Source organism: Pantherophis guttatus, chromosome 2, assembly GCF_059756535.1.
Source record: "Pantherophis guttatus breed Tessera chromosome 2, ASM5975653v1, whole genome shotgun sequence".
In the NCBI taxonomy this organism is placed as follows: Eukaryota; Metazoa; Chordata; class Lepidosauria; order Squamata; family Colubridae; genus Pantherophis; species Pantherophis guttatus.
This window is the reverse complement of record NC_142064.1, coordinates 126,038,351-126,052,947: the sequence shown is the minus strand read 5'-3', so window position 1 is coordinate 126,052,947 and position 14,597 is coordinate 126,038,351. Positions and strand designations below refer to the sequence as shown.

Genomic DNA, 14,597 nt, shown 5'->3' with positions numbered 1-14,597 from the left:
ATATATATAAATGATGAAACAAGAGCCTGAAGATGACAGGGTTGTGAGCCTGTCGAAATGTTGCTATAAGAAAAACTTTTAAAGTCACTGGTAGGATTTTAGCTGAGGTTTTAAAGGACCTTGCAGAGTGCTCTGTAAGGATTTTTAGAAGATTTTAAGCTGGGATTTTAACCAGAATTTTAAACATTTTAACCAACTTATTTACAATGACGTGGGAAAACACCCGAAATTTTAATTTTTTGCATATGCACACCCGCGAAAACTTAAGAAGACATATATATATATATATATACACACACACACACACACACACACACACACACACACACACATATACATATATACACATACTATACTATAAACTAGATATATATATAGATCAATATATACCAATAGATTATATGTGTACACACCAGGGGTGGGTTCTACTTACCTTTACTACCGGTTCACAACGGGATCATTGCTACCGGTTCGGTATGCGCAGATTGTCAATTATGACATCCAGGCGGGTGGGCGGAGCCTCCTGCTGCTTTTACTACCGGTTCTAAAGAACCGGACAGAACCGGGAGCAACCCACCACTGATACACACACATACACACACACACACACACACACACTCACACTCATACATACAGAGAGAGGGAGGGGGGGAGACAGAGAGATGGATGGATGGATAGAGATAGATAGATAGATAGATAGATAGATAGATAGATAGATAGATAGATGATAGGTAGATAGATAGATAGATAGATAGATAGATAGATAGATAGATAGATAGATAGATAGATAGAATTATAGATGAAACAATGGGTAGGACAGGACTTTCTGAGCTGCATCTGGAAACAGTTGTCTGAATAATAGTCAACAGTTCTTTGAGGTTGCCCAGGTTCCTTCCTGGCTGCTTCTGGCATGCGCAGAGGGCATGGGGAAAAGTCAAGGTCTTCACATATATGTGTGGAGCATGAAGTAAGAAGTGGCAGAAGTTTCTCCTGTTGCCTAAGAAATATAGCTGGATTTTTAAAAATCAGCTATAAAACACCAGTGGAAAAGTAGTCTCTGGGATAAGGATGTACACAGTAGTGGTAATCCTGCTTCTTGATGGGATGGGGGTTGATACTTGCTAAATTCTATACAGCAGCAAAAGTGGGAGCCTAGCATAGCAAACAGGAGGCTGCCTGTCCCAATTGGGACACTGGTGCCTTTGCAGGTACATTATGCCAGGGGCAAGATCTGACCCCATACTTGCTATTCTTGTACTGCTGCTTCCCCAGGATCGACAAATCAAAAGCCCTCTCCTTGTTGCTGCATGCAGCTGATATCAGCCACCCCACCAAACAATGGCCGGTGCACTGCAAATGGACCAAAGCTCTCATGGAAGAGTTCTTCCGCCAGGTATGCCTGGGATTCTCCCTTGGAGGGGGTTATAATGTTGGGGCTTGGATGCCAGATAGGACTGCTGAAATCATGTTTGCCTTTCTGATAGTCACAGACATTTGCTTTTTGAAACAAAGCCACGGTTGTCAGGTTGCACCGAATCTATAGCGTTTTCATTGAAAGATTATATTCCATGCATGAACCGTGGCTGAGTTTGCACTGCATGTTATACCTGTTTAGCCAATTAGCCTATTTTCTGGGTTTATATCATACACTGAATTGTGAAGCACTCCCGAGGCTGGATTGCATGACTTCTGCGCCACAGGACCGTCAAATTAAATTAAAATTAGCCAAGTTTAACACCTTCCATGAATATAATTGTTCAGGTTACATATGCTGTGTCACCTCAGCCATCACACTACAAGACTTGGTTCTTATCTGCCTTGTTTTTTATAGGGAGACAAGGAAGCTGAGCTGGGATTGCCCTTCTCCCCATTATGTGATCGCACATCCACCCTGGTGGCCCAGTCACAGATTGGTGAGTGGTAAAGGAAACAACAACCCAGACTGTATGCCACGGTGGAGCTCTCCTTGACCGCCTCTTCCTTTCCTCCCTCAATGTAGTAGAGATGCTCATGTATCCTCCACTCGGTTGGTTTATTTTCTCCTGCCACAGGGACAGCAAAGCGAACTGTCCTCATTGCACTCTGTGTATAATCTTTCAGAAGAAAGCAGAGAAGCCCATGGGCTTATCCCTAACACTCTTTTCCTTCCACAGGTTTCATTGACTTTATTGTGGAACCCACTTTCCAAGTTCTGACAGACGTAGCAGAGAAAATGATCATCCCATTAGTGGAAGAAGGTTCCAAGAACAAATTGTCCAGCCAGCAGAGCAGGTTTGTATTTACCGTATTTTTTGGTGTATAAGACGCACTCCCCCCCAAGTGGGTGGAAATGTCTCTGCGTCTTATACAGTGAATGTTGCCGAAGCCCCACCCACCCGACGGCACTCACCCTTTGGTCTCTGCCTCCCAGCAATTTGTCTCCTTGCAACAAACAGCAAACAGCCTTGTGAACTTCACCTCAGCTTGATTTAGCATGAGCAGCTGATTGGTGGTTGGATCGGCCTCCCGGAATACCGCCGATCAGCTGCTCCAGGCTGCGGGGATCACCACCTCCCATTGCTACAGTTGCCGCCCATTGCCGCTACCGCCTATCACTGCCTCCATGCGCCCCATTTTTGGCCTCCATGCACCCTGTTTTCAGCCCATTCCAGGCGGCGGGGATCGCCACCACCGCCGATTCCCAGCACCTGGAACGGATTGAAAATGGGACACGTGGAGGCCAAAAATGGGGCGCGTGGAGGCGAAAACGGGATGTGTGGAGGCCAAAAACGGGGCACACAGAGGCAGCAATAGACAGCAGCGGCGATGGATGGCGACGGTGGCAATGGGCAGTGGCGGTCCCCGCAGCCTGTAACAGCTCATTGGTGGTATTCCAGGAGGCAGATCCAACCGCCAATCAGCTGCTCGTGCTAAATCAGGCTGTGCTGAAACTGACCAGGCTGTTTGCTGCAAGAAGGAAAATTGCTGGGAGGTAGAAGCAGATTTTTTTTCTTGTTTTCCTCCCCAAAAGCTAGGTGCATCTTATAGTCCGGAGTGTCTTATAGTCCGAAAAATACGGTACTGGTGGGGATGGGGAATTGTGGAAGACCAGGAGGTGGAGCTATAGGGGATGGAGTGAACCTGTTCGGCATTCTTTATTGCAGCGTTTCTCAACATCGGCAACCTCAAGATGTGTGGACTTCAACTCCCAGAATTCCTCAGCCGGCATGGCTGCCTGGGGAATTCTGGGAGTTGAAGTCCACACATCTTGAAGTTGCCGATGATGAGAAACACTGCTTTGTGGCATGAGTTCTTCCTAGGATTTTGTCCTGCTTCTCCAACATTCCAACTCTCTGATCTGACCTCCCTAATGTAGATCAGCAGGTGGAAGATTGCTTTTCAATCTTGTTCACAATTCTGGGGGAAAAAATGTTACTGTCTCTTAACAGAAACTGTTTTCTCTGGGTCCCTGATGGCATTCTGACTGGTCTAGCCTTTGAACACGATATTGTTTGTATTATACTGTCTGGTATATTGTGATGTTCATCAAATAAATACCTAAATAAACTCCTCTGCCTCAGCCTAGCTGTCAGAGTCAGTATTTTCTTACATCTCCTCCAGCAGGAAGGATAGCTTCATCCTCCAGTTGGGAGCTGACCCTGCCTGCAGACAGCCATGCACGGTCTTTTGCAAGCCCCTTCTTCCGGTGTCTGAAAAGAAGCAGAAAATAATAACAATAACCTTGGAAAGGATTCGATAGGTGGATTAAAAATGCCAAATCCAGCCTAGACATCTGGCTGACTGGGTGACAAGCCATAATAATGACAAGCCATAATATGTCAATTGCATAATAAATCAATTGCGAAAGGCAGCTGTACTTGGAACAGCTCACATTCTGCAACGGCACATTTGATTTTATAAAACAACCACAGCCTCTCCCAGGTCCTTGGGAAGGATTCGATAGTTGGATAAAAATGCCAAATCGAGCCTGAACATCTGGCTGACTGTGATCAGCCATTGTAATAATACAATTTGATGGTATAAAGTCATACACTCCTTCCTCTCTAAATGGACTGGAGAAGGCATGGGTCCTTCGCAGCCACCCACTTCCCTACCTATCTGGCGGTCTAAGATAATTTGCTGCAGTCAACTCACCATGGCCAACCCAGCATGGCCAACCCGCCACGGGACAATCCAAGCGGGATAACTCAATGCAATAAATGTTTTCCGCCACAGTTTTTTCTACATGACTTCCATTTTGGTCCATGGAAATAATGTTGAAGAAACAGTGGCGGATAACTTTTATTGCATTGAGTTATCCCATGTGGAATCGTCCCACAGCACGTTGTCCTGTGGTGAGTTGGCTGCAGAGAGTTGTCCCATTCTGCCTATTTGGAACTGGTTCAGCTACAGTGGCCAGACTTTGCTTCTGTGCATTTTTCGATTGTCAGGCTGTGCCACATCAGGTGGAGGAAAGAAGCCAGGGAACGCTTAAGCATATTTGCCCCTATATTCCTGACTGGATATAAGAAAGTGCCATTTTTAAGGTGGATTGTCTGTCTAGCTTGGAATTGTTTACTGACTAGTGGCAGCAGCTCTCCAAAACCTGGCATTTGGGGTTTTTACATCTCTTGTTAACAGCTTCTTAGCAGGTGTGACCTTTGGTGTGTACCACTGATGGTGGACCGCTGCAAAAAAATTCTCTCCCTGCAGGGGAAGGCAAAACCTGTAGTAATGATCTTGATTGCCCCAGGTTTGACAGATGAGACTCACTCGATAATGAGATGGGAAGTGTAGGAGATGACTAGGCTGAGCCCGAGGGAGAGGTCAAGCACGTCATCAGTCTTGAGTCCCTTTACAACCACAATGGATCTAAGTCCAGCTTACCTTGAATTCCATTGACTTTTATCTACTGCCAATTTGCTTTGACTGTTAGATTTTTATAGAGTGCTAGCATATAATTAGGGATGCAGTGGCTCAGTGACTAAGATGCTGAGCTTGTCGATTGAAAGGTCGGCAGTTGAACGGTTTGAAACCCTAGTGCCATGTAATGGGGTGAGCTCCCGTTACTTGTCCCAGCTTCTGCCAACCTAGCAATCCGAAAGCACTTAAAAAATGCAAGTAGAAAAATAGGGACCACCTTTGTTGGGAAGGTAACAGCGTTCCATGCACCTTTGGTGTTTAGTCATGCCGGCCACATGACCACGGAGACATCTTTGGACAGTGCTGGCTCTTTGGCTTTGAAACGGAGATGAGTACCGCCCCCTAGAGTTAGGAACGACTAGCATATATGTGTGAGGGGAACCTTTACTTTTAGCATGCAATTAACCTGAATTCACTTGAACCACCTTGGCTCCTGGTTTCCTGGGCTTGAGAAGGAGCATATATAGTAAATTTAATAAATATATTTGTATGGATGATGCAATGCATCTCTCGGTGAAAAGTAGAGTGTACAGCATTGCCCAGGGTCAATACTGAATGGCAGTAAGGAATCCTGTGGGAAAATGCCTTTGAGGTTTGCTCTCTGATGGTGAGTCCAGGGCCTTGAGGACTGTTTTCCTCATGTACGCTGCCTGTTGATCAGGGCAAAAGATGAGGGCCAAAGAGATTGCAAGCAGCCTGTGAGATCAGATGGAAATCACAGTTTCCCAGAATGCCAGTGCCAAGTGGCCTAGCTGGCAGCCATATCAGGTTTTGTATAAATATCCCTTGTAGGACCACAACAAGCAGTTGAGGTTGTTGTACTGCCTTGTACAGTCCTGACCTGTTCAGTGAAGACCAACGAAGAAAGATTCAGTACAGGGATCTCCAACCTTGGCAATTTTAAGTCTGGAGGACTTCAACTCCCAGAATTCCACAGCCAGCTTTGCTGGCTGGGGAATCCTGAGAGTTGAAGTCTCCAGACTTAAAGTTGCCTAGGTTGGAGACCCCTGATTCAGTGCATGTTTCCCAGGCAAAGAATATATTCCTCCCACCCTGTTGTTAAGGTCAGATGATGCTACTGAATTAAGATAAACGGTTTTCTTATTGGACTTTTTTTCTTTAAAAGAGCAAAGGAATCTCCTGTCACTTTGTTTGAAAATGTGACTTTTTGAAAGCCCGTCAAAGATACAGTTCCAAATGGAATTTTTAATGTAAAATAACGGAAGTGCAATAGATATAGAGACATATCGTATACGGTCATCGTCACTGAATTTACTGAGGAAACATGGTCAAATGAGGAATGGAAGTTCTTGTATTTAGGGCTGGATGGATGTCAGATTCTACATCTCTACTGCCCATCAAAAAATGTTTCATGCATGGAAAACAGGTGTTTTAAGGGGAGAATGGGCCTCCAAACGCATACTTTAGAAAAGTATGTAACCAGGCAGTACATTGCTAGAGAGATGTAAGAGAGAGAGATGTAGTGATGACAAGGCATGAAGTGGAAGAGCTCAAGAGGAGCCAGCCCAGGGAAGAGAGAAGAGGAAATGTTCACAGTTGCTCCTTGCTGCCTTCATTGACCACTCAGGGGATGTACATGTTCTGACTGTATCCCACTGCCCACAGTTCCACCTGGCGTCAGACTTCTGTAGACGAACATGCTGAGCTGGGGGACATCAACGCTGACATCAAAAGCTTCCGTTCCACCTGGAGCAAGTACATCCAAGAGAACAAGCAGAAATGGAAGGAACGAGCTGCCAGTGGTATGGGAATGCTGATGGAGTGAGGGAGCTTTGGAGAAATTCTCCCATTCAGGTCCCCTTAAAGGCTTTCTGTCCCTTCCTTAAGCTGTTGAGAAAAAGAAAGAAAAGGATAATTTTTAGATGTCAACATGGTGATTAGCCTTGGTTTCTGACATGTTGATGTCTACACATATCCCATATGTATAGGCTGCCTGTTCCTTCACATATTTTTTTTTTCAATTAAATTAAAAAAAAAATTCTTACAAGATGAGACTTTAAAGTTCCATTCCAGAAGAGAGAGACTTCCAAGCTCTTCTTCCTGCCATGCTCTTCTGTGTATTAAAGCAGAAGGCATAGAGCTTCCTGCCTTCCCATTGGGGTGGTGTTTGTGTGGCAGCCCTCAAATCCCCTCAAATCCCTGAAAAATCATTGGCAGTTTCTCTCTGGTCTGAAGCAGAAAATACAAGACAATTAGCACTAACAATTAAACATTGTTTGAAAATGAATATCAGTGATCCTAATCTAACCCTAAAGATAGGATAGTCCATTTGGTACCATCACTGATCCACTATAACCTCCAGTCTTCTCCCTCATCTCACCCAAGTGTTGTATATGATTGCAAAATGAATGCCTTTTTCCTTGGGAACCTTTTCTGTGGCTGGCTTTCTTATAAATTCTTATAAAGAGGCTGGCAGTGTCTCTTTGCCAGCCTCTTCAGTGCCACCTGATCTTCCAGGGGGTTTCTCTGACCCAGGGTCTATCCAGATCTCTCTCGATCAATGGATAGATAGATAGATCTAGAGCAGGATCTAAGGGTAGATAGCTCTAGATCTATGTGCAGATAGATCTAGAACTATGAGTAGGTAGATTTCTATGGAGACTCTCAACCACCCAGGTCATGGTTGTCCCAAAGGTGCTTTTTAAAGAGGCAACCGGACTTACTTTGTTTTTCTTTGAATACATTTTACTGCTCATCCAAGAAGCTTCCTCAGCTGTGTGGGTAGGTAGATCTAGATCTAGGGCCACGTTGAACTGCATCTAAATCTGTAGGTAGACATAGATCTCTCTAACCTGTGATGCTCTGCTTCTGATTGATCCCCTCTCGGTCTAGGAATCACCAACCAAACATCTATTGATGAGCTCTCACCTTGCGAGGAGGAGGCCAGCACACCTGAAAACCGGCACAATCAGAACGGCAATGTGGAATAGCGCTGCGTATGGGAGGAGCAAGGTAAGGGCTTCCCAGCTCTTACTTACTAGAGTGCTGATATTCTCAGCTGAAAATCAGGGAATCAGGAAGAACATATATTGAGTCTCTGACTCTTATTCCCATTCAGAGTTCCTTCTCCTTGATTTTTTGATTTCCTTGATTTCTCTCTCTCTCTCTCTCCCTCTCTCCAGGTCCACCTTTAATTCTGTTTCTATTTTTAATTGGCAGGTTTTCAACACAGTTTACTCCAAAGTCTTCGATACCATCGACTCAGCACCATCCGCACAGGGAGGGAGCCCCTCCCCAGCTCGAGAAGGGTGTGACATGAATGCGACCATCAATACTACTAGTAATAATATTAATACTGATAAATGCAAGTGTTACCGAGTCAACGATGTCGACATCACACAGTACACACTGCCTGCCCCATCCCTGAGTTGCAGAGAGAATGAAAGACTGAGACCTTCCCTCCCTCCCCTCCCCCCTCCCCCCCCCCCCCGTATAACTTCCACCCATCCCTGAGTGAAAGTGGGCAAAAAGGCCACGGGTAACGCTGGGACTGGTCACCCAAACAATCCCCTTTCACGCCCAACAGCCCAGGTAAGGCTTTTCACTGCCAAACCAGCCAAGCGACTGCCAAGGCAACTGTCACCACTTTCTGCCCTCCCTTTTTAAACCAAGAATGGCGGTGGTTGTACTTAGGTGAAGAGTATGAGGAGGTTTTTTTTTTTTTTTTAAACTGAGCATGGCAGGCATGTATGCGTCTGAGAGTGGGGACTCTCATCCCTGCATGATGGCCTCTGGAGTAGGCTTCAAGTGTCTGGATCCCAGCAATCCTCCACTCCTAATGAAATTCTCCCCATAGGACAACATCCTGCTGTCTCTCTGTCAGCCAGCCTCTTGCATGGGTAAAGGTCATTCCTGTGCTGCCCCCCCACCCCACCCCATCCCGGTTTTGAAGACATCCAATTTTCAAATGCTGTGGCATTAACTCAGAGCGACTCAGATCTGAAATGCATTACCTGTCCCTCCTTTCAGGCAACAGCTTATATACTGTGACCAAATGCTGAACCTCACCTGCTGTCCTCCATCATTAAATGTTGCCCTGTCCCAACCAGTCACTCCAGCATTTCAGAGAGATAAGCAAATGAAGGTAATCTCTCTTTCGAAGCAGCTGCTCTTCAGTCCTGGTCTTGAAACTCAGTCGCGTTTCCTTCTCCCCTTCATAGACTCAATCCCTACTATTGGGAATTTGCAGTATGGAGGCCAGGATGCTTTGGGCCAGCAAGAGAGTTCACAACTGTTAGGACCTGACAAGCAGAAAGTTCACAGTATTTCAGTTCAGCCTTCCCCAACCTGGTGCTCTCCAAATGGGTTGCTCTACAACTTTTGCCCATTTTTATTCGGCATGGCCATCTAGAATTGACAGGGATGGCGAGGGAGAGGTGGGTGGGAGAGAGAGGAGGCTGGCTGGGGAATGAAGTGAATTGTAGTCCAACTCATTTAGAAGGCACTCAGTTGGGGACCACTGGGCTAGTAGTGCGTCCTTTGAGAGAGACATCACTCTGATCTGTGTGCATCAGGATTTCAGCATCTGTTTTTTTCCCCCACTGTGATTGTGGGTTTAGATGCTCCTTCAACAGAAACCCTATCTCTCTTGTGTCTATGGAGACTCTCAGCCATCCAGGTTATGGTTGCCCCAAAGGTGCTTTTTTAAAAGGCAACTGAATTTTCTTGGTTTTTTTCTTGAAGACGTTTCACTTCTCATCCCAGAAACTTCTTCGGTTCTGACGGAACGGTGGAGAGTGGAAGGATTTATATTCCTTAGCAGTCATCTGGTCACTAGCACTCTGAAGGTCTCCCTTGTGGTGTCCTGCTAACATGGATGTTACTCTTCATAGTTGTGATCAAGATAAAAAAAGAGACATCTCCTGCAGACAAAGGGAGTTCTGAGAAGGGCATCCCACCAGCAGAAGAGAACAAAAGACCAGGGTTTATTTAACCTGAATCAGGAGCACAGGGTAATGTTAGGGCTCAGCTAAATAATAACATCATACTTGTCACCAAGGGCAGATGGTCTTTCTCTCAAGCTGCAGATCATTCCATAGATCTGAAATGTGAAGATATGACTTCCAGATGTAATGATTGGCTGCTATTTAAGCCCTGGCACCTCTTTCACATTTAGCAGCAAATTAGAACAGAAGCATGGTTTTGACTTGTTGAGGATCCATATTAGATAAATTGTGGCTCTAGGACTCTGGAACATTGTCAGACTCATAGCAGAAACTTCTTTGAAGTTCTTCTACAAGATTGAGACACATTTATTACATTACTATTGAAGAGCGAGTTTGGCTAATTCCCATTTTGGGCGCACACTCATTCGCTTATACTTCTGTTTGCTAAATTACAATAGTCTGAGCTGCCAATATAATACTACACAACTGCAAGTGTACACAGCAAAGAAATGCTACGGTCAGGATAAGGGCATTGGGGGTGCAGTAATAGGTGCCAAGAAACTGCCACAACTTGAGAAATGGCTTGGAAGACTGTCATTTGACAGGCCAATTGGGCATCAAAGCAATTGTGTGACACTCCAACATTGGCTGATCTGTAGCAGGAATTTGGTTAGTCCATGTTCCAAGTACACCTGCGTGTCTTAGGGCACAATTAAACAGGGCAACTGTGAGAAATCTTAGGGAGAGCTAAGACATATAAGTTCACGAAGAGACGTACAGAGCAGCTCAAGGGGACCCTGAGGAATTCACAAAATCTCTTCAAATCACTCTTAATCCATTTTTTTAAAAAAAACTAGGATACTAGGGGAATGTATTCTATGTGCAGGGATGTTTATCTTAACGGGGGAGAACAGGATTGGTATGATTGGGTGCTAAGTGCACGCACAAGAGGTTAGTTCTAGGTGTGTTGTCTCAGATGCTTTTACTGAACGCAAAGGTTGATTTTAGATGGTCCATGCCAAATGTTGGCTTTTTCATTATGAACAGTGTAAAAAAAGGCAAATTGGTGATCCTCTATGAAAAATCAATTGGTTGGGCCAACATTGCCATTGGTCTCTTTACTTTTCTTTAGCTACGGAGCTCAGAGCATCAAGCCAGCAGGATAAAGTTATCTTCTTGCATTTGGCTGCCTAGTTCAGGTACTGCAAGAAGAAAGGAGAAGGTAGGATAAGCGGGTTTTATTTTTTCAGATTAGCCTCAGGGTGGGGATAGCATATTTGGATAAGCTCCAGAGGAAGTTCTGTACAGAGATGGCTGAATAACAGGGAAAGCCACCATTTAAGTACAGTATACAGAAGTAAAAGTAGAGTATCCTTACAGTGACTGTGATGGGAATGGATATTGTGTCCATTTCTTCACAATGAATGTCACTCTCCCTGACTCTGCAGTTAGGCCAACAACGCAACTAATAGAATCAGGCCTCAGTTCCCCCTCTCCCGCCTTTCATCCAAGTAGATTCTTCTTTTGAAATGGAGATGTAGCTGAAAATTTGCCCTATATTTCTTCTTCGGCTATGCCACCTAATCTAACATTCTGAATGTTTTCCTGGAGACCAACATGGTTGAACAAGGATCATAGTGGACTGGAGCTATCTTTTCCTGATTTGGCTAGTTCTCCAAGTGTTCAACTCGGGCAAAACTTCCTGTTTGCATTTCCATCTTCCTTGTCCTCTTCCCTCAATCCCACAACTTTGTAAATATCTCTTTGTCAAAAACATTTTGGTCCTTGGAACTCTGTATGTATTTGTACCTCGGACATAATTTTTTCTACCATGCAGTAACTTTTTTTTTGGTTGTCGTTCTGTTTCTTGAAGTCAGATTCTTATTATAACACAGCTCCATATTCCAATGCAGAATTCCAAATTATGCGCATGTAAAAGCAACTTTAAAAAGAAGAAACAAATAAACAGCAAAATAAAATAAAAGGAGGGGGAAAATCAAACAAGCATTTTGACTCCTGGTTTGTTTATCAGAAATTTCATAGAAAAGGGAGGTGGGATCAACTCTTTAAAAAAAAAAAAAAAGCTCTTGTCAATACAATATTTTAGCTCTTATGCAAATGCTCATGCATGTTTGAACAGCTACACTCATTTTCTAATTTTTGCTTAAAAATCTGCACAAGGATTCTCATTTATATACATAGTTTCTCTTAAGTGTTTTTAAAAATGTGCTTGAGCATAGAATTCGATTCAGACATTTAGGAATTTAGTGGGAAAGTATCTGAGTTGCCACAGACATTTAATAATTTCATATAATTGTAGAGATTAAGAGAGACATTAACCAGTTTTCTGGAGTAGATATGCAGGTGAAAAGAGGGTTTATAATACTAATTAATATGCTAATTTGATGTGAAGCAGCAAAGTCAGGATCCTTAGGTCAATTGCTGAAATAAGATTTCCACTACAATTTCCACTACCGGTTCTCCAGAACCTGCTGGATTTCATTCTTAATAACAAAAGTTGCCAATATTACTGTGATATTGTTATAAAGGATGAAATCCAGCAGGTTCTGGAGAACTGGTAGTGGAAATTTTGACTAGTTCGGAGAACCGGCAAATACCACCTCTGGCTGGCCCCAGAGTGGGGTGGGAATGGAGATTTTGTAATATCCTTCCCCAGGAGTGGGGAGGGAATGGGGATTTTGCAGTATCCTTCTCCTGGAGTGGGGAGGGAATGGAGATTTTGCAGTATCTTTCCCCTGCCACTCCCACCAAGCCACACCACACCACACTCACCAAGCCACACCCACAGAACTGGTAGTAAAAAAATTTGGATTTCACCACTGTATTGTATGCTATGCAACAGGCTTTGAAAACAGAACTGCCAAGGCAATGCAAAATGAGCAGGGAATAAGCAATAAAGTAGTACACTGAGCAAAACCTTCCACAAAATTTGACATTGATAAAAGATGGAATTTTCTTTTTTTTTTCTCCCTTGCAAAGTGAACTGACTGGACAGTAAAGGATTTCAAAAATGTAGTCAGGCATATAATGGGGAATAAATATTGAAAGGAATATGGCGACACTAGTGAGCATATCAGGCCCAACCCAAGAATGGCATAGAACCATCCAATCAAACTTCACTTCTTTATGTGCTTACACCACACAACCAGAAGCTTGCCAGACTAAACCTATATTACTATAGTTCTAATGAATGTACCCTTAGAAATTCTAGGGAGTGGCTCTTGCTAAATTTCTTCTGTTTCCAATCCAGATCCAGGCTATATTGTCTCGTCTCCCTTCCTTGGAATGTGCCCCCTCTTTTCTGGGAAACTGATGCTTCACTGTAGTCCATCATGCCACTTCTCCCTTCATAGACACAATCCATCAAGGCATGCTGTGCAAGTAGCCCAGTGTGTTCCCTATTGTGTGCCTGCTTACTCTCATGTAATCCTTTCTTCTCCAATCTTTCTTCGTGAGAGAGAGGGGGGAAAATAAACATGTCAAGATTACCTACAGAAATCACTTGTGTTTTTTCTCCCCCTCTTTGCAGAATAGAGAGATTAGAGAGGAAGGGATTACAAGAGAGCAGGCAGGCATCCAATCCGAAATAAACTGAATTGTTTGTGAAATATGCTGGGAGCTGTTAGCACCACAGCATTGGTTTCATTGTGTGTTCACCATTCTGTGCCTGCTTACTCTCTTGTAATCCTTTGCTCTGGAATGAATGTAAATAGAAACATTAAATCCCTTCTTGGAAATTATTCTCTAATTCTCAAGGGAAGTTGCAGTGAAATTGTTAGGAGGCAAACAAAAGATAAAGGTGTGAAACTAGTTGATCAGTTATAGGCAATAATTGCATTGGCTATCCAGGCACTGTACCAGATTGAGCATTATAAAGGGTGGGGAATGGGGATAAAGAAAGTAGTTCTGGTGTCTTGATTTTCCACTTAGTGACAGCTTTGCTTAATGATAGAATATAGCATAACTGAGTTGGAAAAGACCTTGGAAGTCTTCTAGTCCTGCTCAAACAGGAGACCCTATATCAGTGTTAGTGAACCTTTTTGGCACCGAGTGCCGAAACGGGAGTGCCGGAAGCCAGAAGAGCAGCTCCCTGGCGTGCACACGCAGGAGCGCCGGAAACCGGAAGAGCAGTTCCCCAGTGTACATGCGCACACCGGGAAGCTGAGCTTTCGGTTTCTGGCGTTTGTGCCGGTCACCTGGTCTTCCGGTTTCCGGTGCTCCTGTGTGTGCACCGGAACCCGGAAGAGCAATGGGCAACGGCTGGCATGCCTGGAGACATGGCTCTGGGGCCACTTCTGTTACGCATGCTATAGGTTCGCCATCACTGCCCTATATCAAATGGCTGTCCAGTCTCTTCTTGAAAACCTCCAGTGATGAAGCACTCACAACTTCCAGAGGTAAGCCATTCCAATTGTTCTTACATAGTGCTGCTGGTCTTAATTGTTGCTAAACGAGGATTACCTGTAATTTTTCTGAGAATGGATCACGCATTTTTAATACCACCTCTACAAAATTACAAGGCTCTTTTGGATAAGACTGTCGGTATCCTTGACCCTCCAGACACTACAAGTTCCATCTGTCCCATTCATCATAACCAAAGCTGTAAATTGAAAGCTCAGAAATATGTGAACTGCAATTGTGATTACCCAGGTTTAAATCTTTCTTGAAGCCATTGGGTGAGATTGTCCTGTTTTGTTTGAGGGTAAAGGAGAGGGCTGTATTAATTATATTAGAAAGTGAAGTCTTCTCATCCTCTTCCTGTTCCAG

At 44.1% G+C, this 14,597-nt stretch overlaps 2 protein-coding genes across 8 annotated transcripts in view; one reads left to right on the top strand and one right to left on the bottom strand.

The window, feature by feature from the left end:
• PDE1B (phosphodiesterase 1B) overlaps positions 1-11,813 on the top strand; it is a 156,237-nt gene extending 144,424 nt beyond the window's left edge. For all 4 annotated transcript variants that reach the window (XM_034419295.3, XM_034419298.3, XM_034419297.3 and 1 more), the window contains 6 exons: positions 1,273-1,393; positions 1,832-1,913; positions 2,154-2,271; positions 6,529-6,665; positions 7,756-7,875; positions 8,083-11,813. In XM_034419295.3, the coding sequence (XP_034275186.1) occupies positions 1,273-1,393; positions 1,832-1,913; positions 2,154-2,271; positions 6,529-6,665; positions 7,756-7,853 (556 nt within the window). In that variant the 3' untranslated portion in view covers positions 7,854-7,875; positions 8,083-11,813. The remainder of the gene's footprint in view (positions 1-1,272; positions 1,394-1,831; positions 1,914-2,153; positions 2,272-6,528; positions 6,666-7,755; positions 7,876-8,082) is intronic.
• PPP1R1A (protein phosphatase 1 regulatory inhibitor subunit 1A) overlaps positions 5,999-14,597 on the bottom strand; it is a 112,123-nt gene continuing 103,524 nt past the window's right edge. For 2 of the 4 annotated variants that reach the window (XR_009621810.2, XR_015732384.1), the window contains exons 8-9: positions 6,909-7,092; positions 5,999-6,750 (exon numbers count right to left, since the gene is read on the bottom strand). The gene's annotated coding sequence lies outside the window, so the exon portion shown is untranslated. The remainder of the gene's footprint in view (positions 6,751-6,908; positions 7,093-14,597) is intronic. The other 2 variants (XR_009621811.2, XR_015732385.1) reach the window with 2 other exon arrangements.